Raw genomic sequence first — 17,063 nt, 5'->3', positions numbered from 1 at the left:
CCTCCCTTCACTTCCCAAGCATTGCTGTGGTTACAGGCATGGGCAACTGTGCAAGGCTTGACAATCTGCTTTTGATTTTGCTTTCCCACTTAGCTGCACCCCTTGCCTTATCACACATCTCTGGAACCTGAAATCTGTGTCCTTCTAACCCTATGTCTGACTAGCTGATTTCACTGGCTTTTTACACCAAGAGGCTGACTTCCTGGACCCTGAGCCCATGCCCTTCAGAGGCCAGAGAAGGGTAGGTTCTTTCCTAGTGACCATTCCTTCTCCTGTCTCAAGATTTGTGTTCAACAAGTACTGTTTTTTGTTCATTCTCTGGGCCTCTTAATTATCAGCCACAAAGACTTGGCAAGGTGAGCTCTGCAGTGGGAAGGCAGCTACCCAAGAGCAACACGAATGTGCGAAAGCAGCACTTGTTCTAACAAACTGGCTCCAATTCTGCAGATGAGTCCAGTTCTGATAAATCAAATCCACTTTGAGATCCAGAAAGGCTCAGTGTGAACCCTTCCGTTATGTAAATACTCCCCAATAGAGTTCCCAGGAAGGTTTAGATCTGACCATGTTCCCTTTACAGAGGCCACAATAAGTATCAGCAAGTGCCTACATTTCTTTACTTCCTGGTTGCAACATGTGCTCCAGAGTTCATTTGAATGCAGAGAAACTTCAAATGTCAGGGGAGACGGGACTCGTAATCAAGGCTCTGGTTGTCTCTCATGAATCTGCTTACAGGTTGAGGTAGAAACCTGATGCTTGGAAGCATTAGCATCCTGGTCGTAAATGCTAAATGACAAATAGAGTTTTTTTAATTGCCTCTATTCAAGTATCCAAACCACAGGTTTTAGATCTAGACAAACCCCCTACCTCCCCCTACCCAAGAAAATAAAAAGAGCTGATGATGGAGTGAGCTTAGATGAAGCGAGTGTTTCCCCTAAACAGGGCTTCAGAAGCAATGCTTGCCCAGACACTACTAATTCCTTTGATTCCTTTGATGCATCTACAGTCTCCAGTGACAGGAAATTCTTATTTTTTTAAGAAACTAAAGCACAAAAAGACAGTGAAAAAGCTACAAACTGATTTGGCAATAGCTAAGCAAGAGGCGGCCATTACTGTCCTGGAACTCAATGAGAAGATAAAGACACTCTGTGATGGAAAGCCTTTCCCTAGAGGTCAGTATTACTACGTGACAGGTGCACATTGGGCCCTCATTCTGGGTGATGCATACAGACTGATTGGCAGTGAAAATACAATGCCAGGTCCTGTGCCTGGCAGCATTCTGGCCTAGATGCTAGCCTGGCCGGTCTCGGTTAGACAATATGTGAACTGAGGTGGCACCGACCTGTGAACTCCAGGCTGGATTTGCTTTGACTTTCTGACAGAGGGATAAGGAATCAGCAGCTTCAGAGGGTATGTCTGTGTATGTGGTGAGCTGGGCTGAAATGCATCGAGGAATGTCACTGGCTAAGGTGGGTGGCAGAGAGGGAAGGAGGACAAGGCACTTTAAGGTTTGAGGCTTTTGAGTGGGGCTAGGAGTGTCAGCAGGTCAAGACAGGTACAAGTAAAGAAAAAATAAATTCTTCCTTGCCAGTGAATGATAGAAGCAGGAAGCAACAGGGAATGGGACTTAGGAATGAAATCTGTGTAATTCAGACCAACCTTAATAGCTACATAGGTGTGTGGGCATGTGTGTGTGTGTACAGGTGCCTGTGATGGCCAAAGGTTGGTTCTCTCTATTGCTTCCCTCCTTGATGTTTGAAACAGCATCTCTCACTGAACCTGGAGTCACAGTTTCAGCTCCACAGGCTGGCCAGAAAGCTCAAGGGATTAAAGACATGTACCACTTGTCCCAGCTTTTTATCAGGGTAGTAGAGGGTTCAAAATCAGGGCTGTCTACATTATTTTTTAAAGGAATTTGTGGTGGTGGTATTTGAGACAGGGAGAGTCTCATTACATATCCCAAGCTGGCTTTGAACTCTTGATCTTCTCCCATCAGCCTTCAGGTGCCATGATTGCAGGCATGGACCACCATGCCTGGTTTTACATTGATTTAGAAACAAAAACAAAAAAGAGAACAACTTTTGCTACGAAGAAGCTAAAAACACACAGCAGGGAACAAAACCAAACCCCCCAAGTTGTCTTCATTAGCAATAATTCAACTTAATAGTCAATAGTGTGTGCCAGACACAGTTTACAGAGAATCCCATGTATGGTTCTTCTAAGAATAACTATCTTAGAGCAAAAGAAGCTCAGAGATGGTGATTAGCTCAGCCCTGGTTAGAAAGGAACAAGTAATCTTAGACAGGTAGCATCATTTTCTAAAGCAGGTGTACCTCTTGGCTTTGATGGACCCAGGACATTTTCTCTCTGGTATACAGTAGCTCATTTGTGCCCTGTGATCCCAGACTAAGCTCTGGTCCCAGGGGCAAAGGTTATTATCTAACTGTGTGTCCTCCCTGCAAAGCCAGAAACATACCATTGTTCTTACCTTGGCTTCCTTTCTTACTCATAAATAATGTTGGAAAAAGAGGAGCAACTTGGGAACAAATGGAGGAGGAAGAAGTCGGGTGATATGGTAGCTTCAGAAAGGGGACACTCGAAGCATCCTGACTACATGGTAAAGCTTTTAATATGAATTTGGTTTTCACTCGGGGGGGGGAGGGGTTTTGAGACAGGATTTCTCTGTGTCCTGGAACTTTCCCTGTAGGTCAGGCTGACCTTAAACCAAGAAAGCCTACTTACTGCCTCTACCTCCTGAATGCTGCGATTAAAGGTGTGTGCCACTACCACCCAGCTGGTTTTCAGTTTCAATTCTTAACAGCAATTTCCCAGAACACAAATGATATTTCACAACATCACCTCAGAAAACATGTTGAAATGCAACTGTTTTCTTTTTCATCAAAATAGCATGGAAAGAAGTCTTTTAAATTGTCTTTTGACCAGCACATCCTCGATAAATCCATTAAAGAATGTTGTCAACCTAAGTCTTTACTCCAGGCATCAGCCCGGAGTTCCAACGAACATATAGAAGAATCCAACAGCCATCCTAGAACACTGAAGGATCAGCTCCAGTTCATGTGCTGAAAACTTCCCACTTTTCAGCTGCTTGGTAAACCCTACTACAGAAGTGTTACTGCAAGCTGTGCAGTTCTAGTTCTTTCCATTTTGACCCAAATGGTACTTTGTGCCCTTTAAATAAAAATTGGGTTCTTGGATAGTTTATTTTTAATTCTTTGCTTTTAATTGACATGTAACTCCTCAGACATCATGATGACATTTTCAAACAAATTGAGTTTTTAAGGGTGTAGGATGTTTCATCCTTGTGCAGGGGCCATGCTGAGCTTCCTTCTATGGTTCCAGTTTTAGTCTGCACACTTCTGAAGTGAATAACTCTTAGATATTCTTATAGGTCAAAATTTAAATGATATGGAAGGGGAGGGAGAAAAATGTAACTCTCTTATCTGATACACTGATTAAAATATATAAATAAAATTTTAGCAGCCATTGTAAGCCTGTTGTGGTCCTACAAGTTGCTTGTCTTATTTGGTGAGGAAACAGAATCACTGGACTATCACTAATTATTTTTTTAGGTTTATTTATTGTATTTATGTGTATGTGTGTGATAGGTATCAAAATTTAAATGATATGGAAGGGGAGGGAGAAAAATGTAACTCTCTTATCTGATACACTGATTAAAATATATAAATAAAATTTTAGCAGCCATTGTAAGCCTGTTGTGGTCCTACAAGTTGCTTGTCTTATTTGGTGAGGAAACAGAATCACTGGACTATCACTAATTATTTTTTTAGGTTTATTTATTGTATTTATGTGTATGTGTGTGAGCCTGTATGAATGTATGCATTACACATCTGTGGGAGCTGGCAGATGCCTGATCCCCTGGTACTGGAGTTCTAGGCTATTGTGAGCTGCCATGTGGGTACCGGGAACCAAACCTGACCAAACCCATGTCTGCTGCAATACCAGTAAGAGCTCTTAACCTCTGAGACACCTCTCCATCCCTTCTTAAGTCAATATTTGCACATCCTAACTCATCAGTCAGTCCCTACTGTGAAGCCTTACCCTGAACTCAACAGTCTAAGAATTTTCGAGTTCATTGTGGTCCCAGACTAATATTACTTGGCATTCTAAGATACCTGGTCACCTTGCCATGCCTCTTAATCTCTTCAAAATTGTGTGAAAAGATATCCAGGAACTTTTAATACACAATGGCTTATATGTTCTCTCTCTCTCTCTCTCTCTCTCTCTCTCTCTCTCTCTCTCTCTCTCTCACACACACACACACACACACACACACACACAGGCACATGCATTTTTAGACTTACACTACTATGTCTTCCCCATTTTCTTGTGTCTTTTTGAAAAATGTTTGTTTGGGGTTCTCAGACCAAATGGCAGCTGCCCCAGGCACAAGAGCTTAAGGAGAAAGGATGATTTGTGATTCTTGGAAACAAATCAAGAAAGAGGATAGTATTAGCTAATGAAGTGGAGTCTAGGGTACCCTCAGGGCACTCTTTGTCATCCATCTCTGCTTCTTTCTGCACTGAGACTCCTCTGTCTTAAGTTAGATGTCAGCAGAGGATAAAAGCTGACTATGAGCAGCACCAGTCCGCACTTATCACCTCTGATAAGAAGAAAGCAAACATTTCCCTAGCAGTTCTAGTTGGAAAAACATCCAAGAGAAGGCTATCTGACTTGAGATGGGTACCCATCCCTGTATAACCCTGTGTGGCCTGGGCTGGGAGATGATGGATGAATAGATTTACATCATGCACCCTCCACTGGGTGGCAGGATAGAGGGAAAATAAAATGAGAAAAGAAAGAGTCCTCTCTTTGCCAGGCAGCTGCCACTGGAAAGCATAGAGCTGGACTAAAGGAAGGGGTATCCCATTACTGGAATGGAGAAAGACGGCCCAATATCAATACCCTGTCAGCTAGTGGTCAAGTTAAAATATAATGAAATACTTAATGAGTCATTGATCCCAGGGATGCTTACACTTTAAATGTAGATTTTAAAAAATCAATGAACAGGAGGCCTTTATGATCTCAGAAACTACTATCCAAATGGGTTTTAGACTCCATAAGAGATGTAGTGAACAGTTTGAGGAAAGGTGTCTCTTCCAGCCTCTGTCAGTGATGGGGTGGCCACCCACAACAATGGCCTGCTTATTATAACAATTCCCACTGAGGGAAGGGAAAGTGTTGATTGTAAGTAGCAGCTCATGTCACTGGATTACCATGACACTACTTGCTGTTAGAGACATACCAATACTTACAAGCCTAACAGATTAATGGAATATTTCCAAATAAAACAGATATCTTTGCTACCCAAACATGCCATTCCCCCCCCCCCTTTGTTTGCTTCATTTTCTAAGCAATCAGGTCACCTTTCAGACCTTCTGATCAGAGAATGTTCCAGAATGTGAGGAATATCTTTAATCATATTTATGTTCTAATTGAGGGACAGTGAGATGCCAAACTGTTTTCCTTCTTTTAACACGAGTTTAGCTGAGAATAAAAACACCCTTGTTAAAAAGGAACCTAGCACAGCAGGAGTCTCACAGCCCTAGTCTTTGTTGGCTTTATTCTGTGCACATAGTCACAACCCAAAGCTTATTCCTTCTACCAGTTCCAGAGCCTGCCCCTGGAGTGCTTTGTTGACTTCCAGAGGTACTAGAGTTCTAGTGTACTAGGGTTTTCACAGTCTGAGGGAGGCTACTCTTTAGATCACAGTACATAAGAGTTGAACACTCTTACCCCTCTTTGATTTAGTGAGATAGACGTATTCAATTGGGGAAGGGGGTTAATGCAATGAAAATAACTGGCAGGAAAACTTAGGTAGGGAAAGCTTCGTTTTAGCTCTTGGTTTCTGAAGTCTCGGCTCATTTGGCTTTTCAGTTTCTGGACTGTGGTGAGAATATCATGGTTGTTTCAAGTCTGTTCATTGGATAGAAGACAGAAAGCCAAGTAAAGAAAGGAGTGGCCAGGCCAAGTCTGCCCTCAAAGTCACTCCCTTTGACCCAGTTTTCAAACCAGGCCCCTCCTTTTACCATTTCCACCCCCTCCAACAGTTTGTTCCAACTGGACTGCATCCATGGCTTAAGTCATTCATTCAGTTAGCATCCTGATATCTAACCCTCCCTCAAAATGCCCACAGGTGTGTGCCTTACCAATTTTCACCCAAGTTACTTTACAAAACATCTTCCCCACCCAGCCCTGTTGTTGATGGAATACAGTTACTTTTTAGCATATAAGGTCTAACCAGAATCTCTTTAACCATAATATGTATTTCAAGCTTGATTCCTTAAAGAGATGTACTCCTTTAGATTTTGCTCTCTTTTAATTTTTTAATTAATTTTTCTTATGATGCACAACTTGCCTGGCTCTGCTCCTCAAGTGACAGTTGAATCAACTCTCAAGCCATCTTTTAACTTTACTCCCATTTAAAGGATATTCTCACTGGGCATTGTTGGTGCATGCCTTTAATCCCAGTACTCAGGAGGCAGAGGCAGGTGGATCTCTGTGTGTTCGAGGCCAGCCTGGTCACAGAGTTCAAGACATCCAGGACTGTTATACAGAGAAACCCTATCTCAAAAAACAAACATCAACCAAACAAACAAAAGGACATTCTCTAGGTAATGCTAGTCTATCCCAATGCAGACATTTCTAGGATTCAATGTCTGCATAGAGCCAGCCACATTTCAGGGGAGGGGAAAACTTATAATAGAAGGAACATTTCCGTTTCCAACACTGGACAAGTTACCCCATGACTTTTGAAAGTCAAACTGTTGCTTTTCTTTCTGTATTCTTCTGAACATGGAGAGAAGTCACTTTGCCACCACCCCAGAGCTAAGTGAAAATATTTTGTGGTGAATCTTTTATTCCCAAGTGCTTCACACTAAACTTCCTCTCCAATGTTCCTCTGTCATTTTCAAGCATCTTCAAGATCAAATATCCTGTTGTAATTAGGACTTCCAGAACTATGGACTAAGAGCTGAAGAAAATGTCCCAAGGCTACATATGGCAATTCTCCAGTAGAGTTTATGCACTAAACCCCTCTGAAATGATTATACTGAATTTTATATAATCTGTTGGTTTAGCTTCAATTATAATCAAACAAATGACTGCTAGTTTAAAAAATCACCACTAAGGTATAATAACTACCAACCCTTTCAAGTCTACAAGTACATGCCAAAGAAAGAACACTGGACATAAATTAAACCTTAAATTTGGTTGAACTAAGAGCATTGAAAGAGAGGTCAGTACTGGCTGAGTTCCACCTTGAGTAACAGTCCAGTGTGTAGAGATGCTGAGCAATACCACTCTATCCTCATCCACAGCTTTTTAGAAGCTGTTGTTCTACAGACCAGAAAACAATGGCTTGGCTATAAGTCCTACAGACAACCCCTTTTTCTGAACACAGGATTTTACAAGTGAACCTAGAGTTGTGCAAAAAGTGACCAGGCCAACCCCAGAGCTCACTGTGTAAACCATTTGTGAATCTTTCAAAAAGTACTACTTTTTAAAGTGTCATTAGACAGCAAGGGGGTCACTCTAACGGCTACTGAGGACAAACAGGCAGCTTGCATATCCCTAGTGACTGCACAGGCTGTCTTTATCTTGACAAATAAATAAATAAATCAATAAATAACTTTGGGGAAAGCAAAAGATGATGATTTCTCATCTCCCAGCAGGCATCAGTCCCCCACATGTTTGCAGAAAATTCAAGCAATGCCACAGAATTTTTCTCAAACAGAAGCCCTCTGAAATGAGGTCATTTGTGCTTAGAGCAACAAAAGCCAGTACTGGACAGCAGAGAATCTGAGAAAACATAGGTGTGATGACCTCAAAGAAATGCTTCCCAGTACAGGCTTTCCAAGGGGTTAATAGGTGACATTAACCTATTAATAGGTGACTGATCAGTTGCCTCCTCTGTCCACTAAACTCATCCCCAAAGAGACCCACTGCACCCTAATGCCATAGCCTTCTCACTGATTTTCAAAGTCACTAGGAGACTTGGCACTGGCCCCTAGAGTCCCTAAGAAGCTGAGCAATCCCAAGATACAAGCCTTGCTCCACCAGCTGAAGGCTGCACAAATTAAGGCAGTGTTCCTTTTCAAAATGACACTTCAGAGACCTCCAGCCTGAAGAAGCACCAACATATAAACCAGACAAAGATGAGGGTTTTATTGGCTGCAAGTGACTGAAATGGAAATAAAACCACTTTGAAAGTGAAGCAATTTTTTGGCTGGCTTGGAGGCTGAACCATGGGTCTGGAAACTGCTCAGCTGGTTCCTCTGTGGGTGTTGGCCCTGTCTATGGCACACATAGGCTAGGAACCGGTTCCCAGGCTGTCTTGGCTCACAGTCTGTACTCACCATCTGTTCTTTTGGCCTGAGCAGAACAGCCTTCCCCTCCATTCTGTAATAGAGTACTATTTCCCTTTGGGGACCCCTGTCCTATTCTCTGTAGTTTTGTGGAACTGTCAGGCCAGGTGTCATTGCATGTAGGTTAGCCAATCACATGGGCTTTTCCTAGGACCTTGAATCTTGAACTCAGTTGACATGGGGAGATGGAAAAACACCAGAGCTAATCACTCTGGAAGTTGGCCCCTGGATACTGAGGAAATTGTCTACTGTTTTTTGGTACCTGTGTCTCAGCTGCAGCCTCCATGCTCTTTGCCTTTTGCTAGGCTTTTCTTCGGTCTTGGCAATCTTATCTGCTGATCTAAATTAATACCCTAAATTTTCCTAAAGGTAGTGAGCACTGGATTATAGTGCTTGCAACCAAAAAGTCGTACTTTAGGCCCAATTATAGGGAACATGGTTTCTTTTTGCCAGTCTGTAGAGAAATATCAGGGAAGGACCTGGACAACACAACTGGTGTTCCTTGGATCAATTACTGTGGCTGAAGTAACAGGCTGTTATTGTGGTCCACACCTAAGCCTGGTGCCAGAGGGCAAGGGCCAGGGAATGTAGTCAAAAAAAAAGGGGAGGGGGGCGCTTTCGGGACTGAAGAGAAGTACACCTGTTGTGGTCTCCTATGTTCTGCTTTAGTTACACCTCATAAAAGCAGGGAGGAGAGCCATTCACTGTCCTGTCAGGAAGGAACACCTCGTCTTCTCTTTCTCCTTATCAGTTTCATTGCTGTTTATTTAGGCTCTTCCTTTATGAACATTCTGGGAATCCATTTCTTTTCTAATGAACAAAAGGTAAGAAGATCCATTCTGAAGGTCTTGGTTGGGGGCCAGTCAGTATTTGTAGCTACACCAGCTGTGGGAATTCAGTGATGTCAAGGTCCCCTCCTTCCTTTGTTTGTGAGACTAATTTTGGAAGAACACCATCATCAGGAAATACGGCTCCCTTCCTTCTGTCTATCCCTTAGGAATGTTTTATTTCCTTTTTCTTCCTTTTTTTTTTTCTTTGTAAGTCTCTTGGGTTCTACATTCAGAGAGGTTGGATGAAAGGGCAAGCATGAGCTAAATGTCAGACAAGGCACGTGGGAATGGGGCTGGGACCCTGCTCCCTTGCAGAGGCTTCCTACTCCACTGTGGTCCCTGCTTTGCACACTGCTGGGGACAACTGTTAAATACTGCAGCTCAGAGCAGCGGAGGAAGGCGCTTTCTTCCAGGAAATTGATTCAGCAGTGTCTGTCTGTCTGTCCGTCCGGCACTCCTTCGTTAAACATCAGCAGATGGGTGTTTCAGACACTTCAAGGCTGCAAACAATTGTCAAAACTGATGCAGCTGTCCCTCCTTTAAACTTCTTGTTGACAAAGCGGAGAACATTAATGAAGATATCCTCTTCTTTGGTTCCCCAGGAATGTCTCTGGATTTTATTCAGGGACTTGATGTTTCCTGATAAGACACTGGAGGTAGATTAATAACATTGGTCATATGGGTGAATTTGCCTTAAAGAGCGTTTGGGGGGAGGGCATGGACTCATCAAATCAAATATACAGAAGAGCAAAAAGAAAAAAAAAAACTGATTCAGTGTGACCAGTGGAAGAACTCTATTTCTAGGATGGAGTTAGACACTTGCAGTGATCTATTTATTAAATGTATAGATAGCCTTATGAACATGTGTTGGTTTTTAAAGAGGAATTGCTTTCCCAATCAAATATAGTCACAAGGAGCACATACCGAGAAATAAAGAAGATACATACACAGGACTGGGCTATATTCAGGAGTTGAGTGCTGGCTAAGTATGTGTGAGGCTCTGGACTACACACCCAGTACAGGGATAATTCAAGAAAGAGAGGGGCTGGCTGAGGGGAAGGAGCAAGAAGGGGAGGGGAGGGAACATGAAAGAAAGAGAAGAAGTAAAAGGACAGACAAGGAAGGGGGCTTGTGAATAGTTGCTTAGGGTGCTGCTGAGCCCAGGGAAGTGTGTTAGCCCATGCTATCAGGATAAATAAGACTTAGAAGACAAGCCCTTTCCACTGCCCTGCTAGTGCTTTCTGTCTTCCCAGACCCACTGGCCAACAGAGCAAGGCAGCCTTCTAGGCCTCCCAAGTGCTGGTATTAAAGGTGTGTGCCACCATGCCCCCCTTATCACTCTATTTCTAACTGTAGTCTTCATTATAGATTTCCTTTATATTAATTTGCTCAGCAGGAAGTATCTTAGTGTACATAGTAATATCATCCATCTTACTTTGCTTCCTAACAGCAATGGAGTTAAAAGAGGAATTATTTTTAATTGACTTACTAGTTTGTTTGTTTGTTGAGATAGTGTCTCACTGTGTAGCCTGAGCTGACCTTGAAATCTCTGTGTAAACCAGGTTGGCCTTACAATCTTACAGATCCTCCTGTCTTTGCCTTCAGAGTGCTGGAATTAAAGTTATATGATATATGCTACCACACCTATGGATTTACTATATTTTTATAGTAGATTATCCATTAGCTGCGGTTGCTTCTGTAGATAGTGGTCTGCTCATGGAATAGTATAGGGATTGATCCTGGTGACCCAAACATGTGGGCTGAATGTCTAACTACTGAGCTACATTCCTAGTACAGTGAAGAAAAATAGTAACTTGGCACTATTTTATCTTAATGCAAATTTAACACTGTAAATATTTTCACTAAAAGAATAGAGGTAATATTGTTTTTAAGCCAGCAGCAAACAAGTCCATATACAAAAACACAAAGATCCAAGGCAGCACGACCATTCAAAAACAAACAAAAAACAAAACTACTAGCTGCATAGTAATGGCCTCCAACAAGAATGAACTAGATGAAATTGCAGTCAAAGAATTCAAAAGAATGATTATAAGAGTATTCAAGGTCTGGAGAGTTGACTCAGTGATGAAGAGCACTTTCTGCTCTTGCTAGGAACCCGGGTTTGACTCCCAGCACCTACATGGCATCTCACAACCATCTGTAACGCCAGTCTCAAGGATCCAACAACTTCTTGCCTTCACATTCACCAGGCACATATGTGGTGCACACACATACATGCAAACAAAATGCTCACATAAAATAGTAATAAATCTTTTAAACATTTTAAAGAGTATAATATTAATATTATCAAAGAAGAAATGAGTACATTCTTTCATGGATTCAATAAGAGCATGGAAAGGCAAAATGAAATAAGGAAGTCAATATAGGGAATTCAGTGAAGAGAGAGATAAAAGTGCTAAAAAAAAATAAAAAAAAAAACAAAGTAGAAACGGCCCAACACTCAAATGCAAACAAGTAGTACTAAATGGACTAAACTAAATGTTTTAACAAAGCAGAGCAAGTGAAGTTGAATGGAAAACCTGGTGAGGGACATAGAGGAAAATTTGGAGTGGAAGGGAGTGAAGCCTTCCATAGATGAGACTCAATTTTTCAAAATGAAAGTAAGCTCCATGGGGATAAAAACAAACATCAAATGAGAATAAATTAAATGGAAACTAGAATATCAGGGTTTGACAATAAGGTTTATAAACTAGAACATTCAGTATATGACAGAGATAAATTAACAAGAAAGTACAAGCAGAACATAGAAGAATCTGAGACCCCTTTAAAGGCCCAAGCTGGATCCTGGTGTAAAAGAAGTAAAATAATTAAAATAATTTCAGGCTAATGGCACTGTGTTTAAGTTTCACTTGACTAAGAATTTTTGAATTTCTTTGATGATCACAGTGTACCAGGATGTGTGGGATACAATAGAAGCAGTCACAAGAAGGAAATTTAGCTATAAATGTCTATATTTTTAAAAATTAGAGAAATTTAAAATAAGTAACTTACTTGTCCCCTCACCCCATGGTGGTTTGAATGACGATGTCCCCTATAGGTTCATATATTTGAATGCTTGGACCCTAGTTGGTTAGCCATTTTGGAACGGTTAGAGTTGTGGGCCTGATGGGGGAGGCATGGGCTGTGTCACTGGGGGTGGGTTTTTGAGGTTTCAAAAGCACATCAGGCCCAATCTTGCTTTCCTCTGCCTCCTGCTTTTGGATCAGATATAAACTCTCAGCTACTGCTCTGGTGCCATGCCTGCCTGCAGCTATGCTCACTGCCATGAAACAAAGTTGACTCTTTTGAAAATATAAGCAAGATTAACAAACCCTTAGCCTAACTAACCAAAACAAAAATAAAGAAGACCCAAATTAGTAAAACTAGAGATGAAAAGGAATAAATTCTGATAGCCACCAATCAATTGAGAGTGTTATTAGAGACTGCTTTGAAAATTTATGTTCCAAAAACTTGTAAAATCTAGAAAATATGGTTAAAATTCTACACATATATAACTTAAAATTAAATCAAGAGGATATAAGCAACTTAAATATATCTGTAATAAACAACAAGACTGAAGCTATAATGAAAATTTCCCAACTTAAAATGTCTGCACAGACAAATTTGCAGCTGAATTCTATCAAAAACTTAAAGAATTAAGAGCAAATGCTCCTCAAACTATTCCATAAAGGGGAAAGGGAAAAATATCTTCCTAATATCAATTTTAAAAAGAAACTTTTACACAAATTTCAAAGCCAGACAAGAGTGTGGAAAAATACAATTATAGGCCAATTTTCTTGATGAACATGGGTGTAAAAATTCTCAATAAAATATCTGCCAACCAAATCTACTGAGATATAAAATATAAAAAACATCATTCATCAGATAAATGAGTTTTTGTAACCTTATTCCAGGGTTACAAGGTTGGCTTACCATATGTAAATCAGATAGTTTATCACACTAATTGTCTACTGAATAGAAATAGCATAATCATCTCAATAGACTTTGAAAGGACTTTTGGTAAAGTCCAACAACATTTCATGACAAATGCCCTAAAGACACTAGGAATTGAAGGAATAAACCTTAACCAATAGAGGCTTCCTATGACAAATTTATAGTCAGGATGACACTAACTTGGAAGAAATTAAAGCATCCTTATTTCAATCAGGAATGAGTGCTTTTTCGACTCTTACTCAATATTCTCCTTTAAATTTTAGGTAGAGAAATAAGACAAAAGAAAGAAATGAAAATGATATAATATTTATAGAAAAAGACAAATTATCCCTGTTTGCAGATATATGATCTTATGCAAGAGAGATTCTAAAGCCTCACCAGGACATGTTTAGGACTTATAAACACTTTCAGTAAAGTATCAGGGTCACAAAATCAACACACAAAAAATAGCTTTTCCATATACTAATAATGATCATACTGAGAAAGAAATCAATGAAATAATCAACTGACAACAGTTTTAAATACATAATATTTAGAATAAAAGTAGTCATGGAAGTGAAAGACCACAGTGAAGACTTTAAAACACTGTAGAAAGAAATTGTGGATGCCATAAGATGGGCAGGCCACTTGTTCTTGTGGAGTAGCAGACACTGGCTGCATTACCAGATGATCTGCAGATCCAACCCAATTCCAATCAATGTTCCAAAATTCTTCATTAAAAAAATAAATAAAAATAAAACAGGAATAGAACAATCCCAAAGCAAAAGAACAATGTTGCTAGAGATATCACCACTCCTGAAATCAGGTGAACCAAGCCATAGCAACAAAAACTCCATGGAATTGGGGAGAAACAAAAGCAGATGTTTAGATAAAGGAAATAGAGGAAGACAGAATCAGAAGTAACCCCGCACAAGCAGGAATTCCCAATTTTCCACAGAGATTTCAAAAACATCTATTGGGTGAAAGCTGACCCTTTTCATTAAATGGCACTGGGAATACTGTGTATCTACATAAAGAAGAATGAAGCCACGTCACTATCTCTAACCCTGAAGAGAAAAATTCATTCAAAATGGATAAAAGTCCTTAATATAATGCCATAAGTGAAACTTTTAGGGGGCAATATAATCAAAGTACTTCAAGGTCTAGGCTGAGATAAAGGATTTCTGAGAAGGACACCAAGTAGCTCAAGAAATAATACCAAGAACTAACAAGTGGGACTTACATGAAATTAAAAGACTTACAAAGCAAGGGAAACTAGTAAGCGGCAGGATACTGAATGGAAGAAAATCTCTTCTAAATAAACAAATATTAAAACCTAAATAACAAAGGTTAATATCCAAAATATACAAGAAATTCAAATAACAAAAACAAACAAACAAAAACCACAGTTGTAGTTCCTTTTTTTTTTTTTTTTCCTTTTGGGTGGCCTTCTACCCAGCTCCCAAATAACTATACAGAGACTTATTTTTACTTACAAATGCCTGGCCTTAGCTTGGCTTGTTTCTAGCCAGCTTTTCTAACCTTAAATTATTCCATTTCTCTTTAACTACCTTTTGCCTCTGGGCTTTTTACCTTTCTTTATTCTATATATCTTTTTTCCTTCTTACTCCATGGCTTGTTGTGTGGCTGGGTGACTGTCCCCTGGTGTCCTCCTCGCCTTCCTCTTTTCTCACTTCTCTCTCTCTCTCTCTCTCTCTCCTCTCTCTCTCTCTCTCTCTCTCTCTCTCTCTCTCCTCCCTCTCAGGCCTAGATTTCTCCTCCTATTTATTTATAATGGAATTTTATTCATCCATGAAGAAGAACGAAATCAGGCCATTTGCAATGATCATACTAAGAAAAATATTTAAAAAGTTACATTTCCTCTTATTTATGGGCCATGGAATTTTTTATAGCTGTATAAAGTGAGACGGGGGGGGGGCGAGACTAGCACTGGGGGGGGATAGGAAGAAGGGAGTAAGAGCCAGTGAATAACGTACTTAAAATAAGTTGCTTCAGGTCATTATGTTTATCACAGCAAGAGAAAGCAAAATAAAACATCAGGCTTATCATGTGCAAGACCCTGGGCTTAATAATCAGTATAAGCCAATAAATAAACACACTGTAAGTAAAATATCATCAGTTTGTCAAAGATTTTATTTTTGAACACTAGGCCTTACATTTTATCCTTTCTAGCTGTTAAAAAAAAAAAATGTGACCACAGATTGACATAAAGCCTTGGGGTAAGACTAAAGAAAGATGCCTCTCAGTCACAATCAAGACTGACTACTGTCATTACACATGAGATGGAAGAAAATTCTTGAAGAATGTATTCTCTAAATTATTCTTAAATGATGAAGTAGAATAAACTATGTTGATAAATGTGTATAGGAAAGAGGTGGATATAGAGAATTTAAATTTTATTTGGAAGGAGAAGGATGATGGGGCAACTATGAGCAATATTTATAGTGGAAAATGTTATAAACAAACCACTTACTGGGTGCTGGTATGCAGCTCCATTGATAGAATGACTGTTTAGTATGCATGAGGCTTAGGGGCTAATACACAGCTAGGTTGACAGAATGCCTACTTAGCATGCACGTAGCCTGGGACCAATCCCCAGCACTGAAAAAAAACAAAGAATGGAGGTCCATACTTATAATCTATGCACTGAGGAGGTGGAAGCAGAAGAGTCAGTTACAAATGTCCAAGGTCATCCTAAACTACATACTACGAGGACAGCCTGTTTCAACCAACCTGTTTCAAAGGGGGAAAAATCATTATTTTACATTATCACTAAAGATGTTATTAAAATTGAAATTGATTCTCAAGATAGTTTTATAATTCATTTGGTGAGTGCCAGGGTGATCCAGTGGCATCCACTTTCTGGTGGGACCAGCATTTTTTTCTTTAATGTGTCAGTGTTTTACACTGTGTTAAGGATAGCTGAAGTAATTGTGGATTTAAATTAAACATTCAGAAATCTGTATTACTGTTGATGAGATGTAAGAGTAATGACTATTTTAAAATATAGGCAAGAATTTGGTTAAATATACTGCCATAATTCAGGGTTAGAAAGAGAAATGCTGCAGAGTAGATTTGCAAATAAATGGATGAAGAAAATAATGCTACCCATTGTTTCAAGTGACAAGGAATTGGCAAGAATCCAAATACCTCAGGAGACAAGATTAATATTAAGTATATCTGTCAACATCCTGTTTCCAAATCCCAGCCAGGATCAGAAGTATCTAAAAAACATCCAAAGAGGGTTTTGCCCAAGAATGAGTCACATATTACTTATGAGAAAGTCATAAAACAATCAGCCAGGGCCATCAGAAGTCAAACAGACCTCCTTGATCTTCTAGCCCAACTCCTGAGATCTACAGATGAGGCAATGGAGGACTAGCAGACCACCGTTCTGCTCTACTGCCTGGGAAGCTCCAGGAGGCAACGCAGAAAATATGGATTACACAATGAGTGAAGCTCAATCACTAAACAAAATCTCCACCCCTGTTTCCTTACCTGTAGAGTGAGGCTCAAAATAGCTACTTTGTGGGAATGCTTAGTAGATTAAGAGCAATGTACATAACCGTCTGGCACACAGAGAATTAACAAATGCCAGGTCTGGTTGTCCAAAATCCTGGGATTAGGAGCAGTACAAAGACAATCGATTCAGTCCAAGGGAGCCCTCCTGTATCTTAAGAAATCCTCTGCATGCAGGCCTCTTCCCAGAAAGGGAATGGGGAAGGGGGAGAGCATTGTACTATTCTATAAATACTTAGGCCTTTAATAATCTAGAAATATCAAATGAGTCAGTATTGCATAAAATGCCAAGTGGAACTTTCTAATTTTTCCAGAATAGCAACATAGCAAAAGATAGCTCAACCAAAGGGACAGAAAT

At 40.1% G+C, this 17,063-nt stretch overlaps 1 protein-coding gene and 1 non-coding gene across 2 annotated transcripts in view; one reads left to right on the top strand and one right to left on the bottom strand.

Annotated features, from left to right (window-relative positions):
* Nucleotides 1-17,063, top strand: part of Ccdc192 (coiled-coil domain containing 192) — a 177,633-nt gene that overhangs the window by 110,267 nt on the left and 50,303 nt on the right. Inside the window, exon 5 of the mRNA XM_035438725.1 lies at nucleotides 1,037-1,169. Coding sequence (XP_035294616.1) covers nucleotides 1,037-1,169 — 133 coding nt within the window. The remainder of the gene's footprint in view (nucleotides 1-1,036; nucleotides 1,170-17,063) is intronic.
* Nucleotides 3,279-3,383, bottom strand: LOC113831103. The gene has a single exon (XR_003482345.1). It is a non-coding gene; the product is annotated as a U6 spliceosomal RNA (small nuclear RNA).

Source organism: Cricetulus griseus, chromosome 2, assembly GCF_003668045.3.
Source record: "Cricetulus griseus strain 17A/GY chromosome 2, alternate assembly CriGri-PICRH-1.0, whole genome shotgun sequence".
Classification (NCBI taxonomy): Eukaryota; Metazoa; Chordata; class Mammalia; order Rodentia; family Cricetidae; genus Cricetulus; species Cricetulus griseus.
Note: the sequence above shows the minus strand (reverse complement) of the source record. Positions and strands in the feature narration are given on the sequence as shown.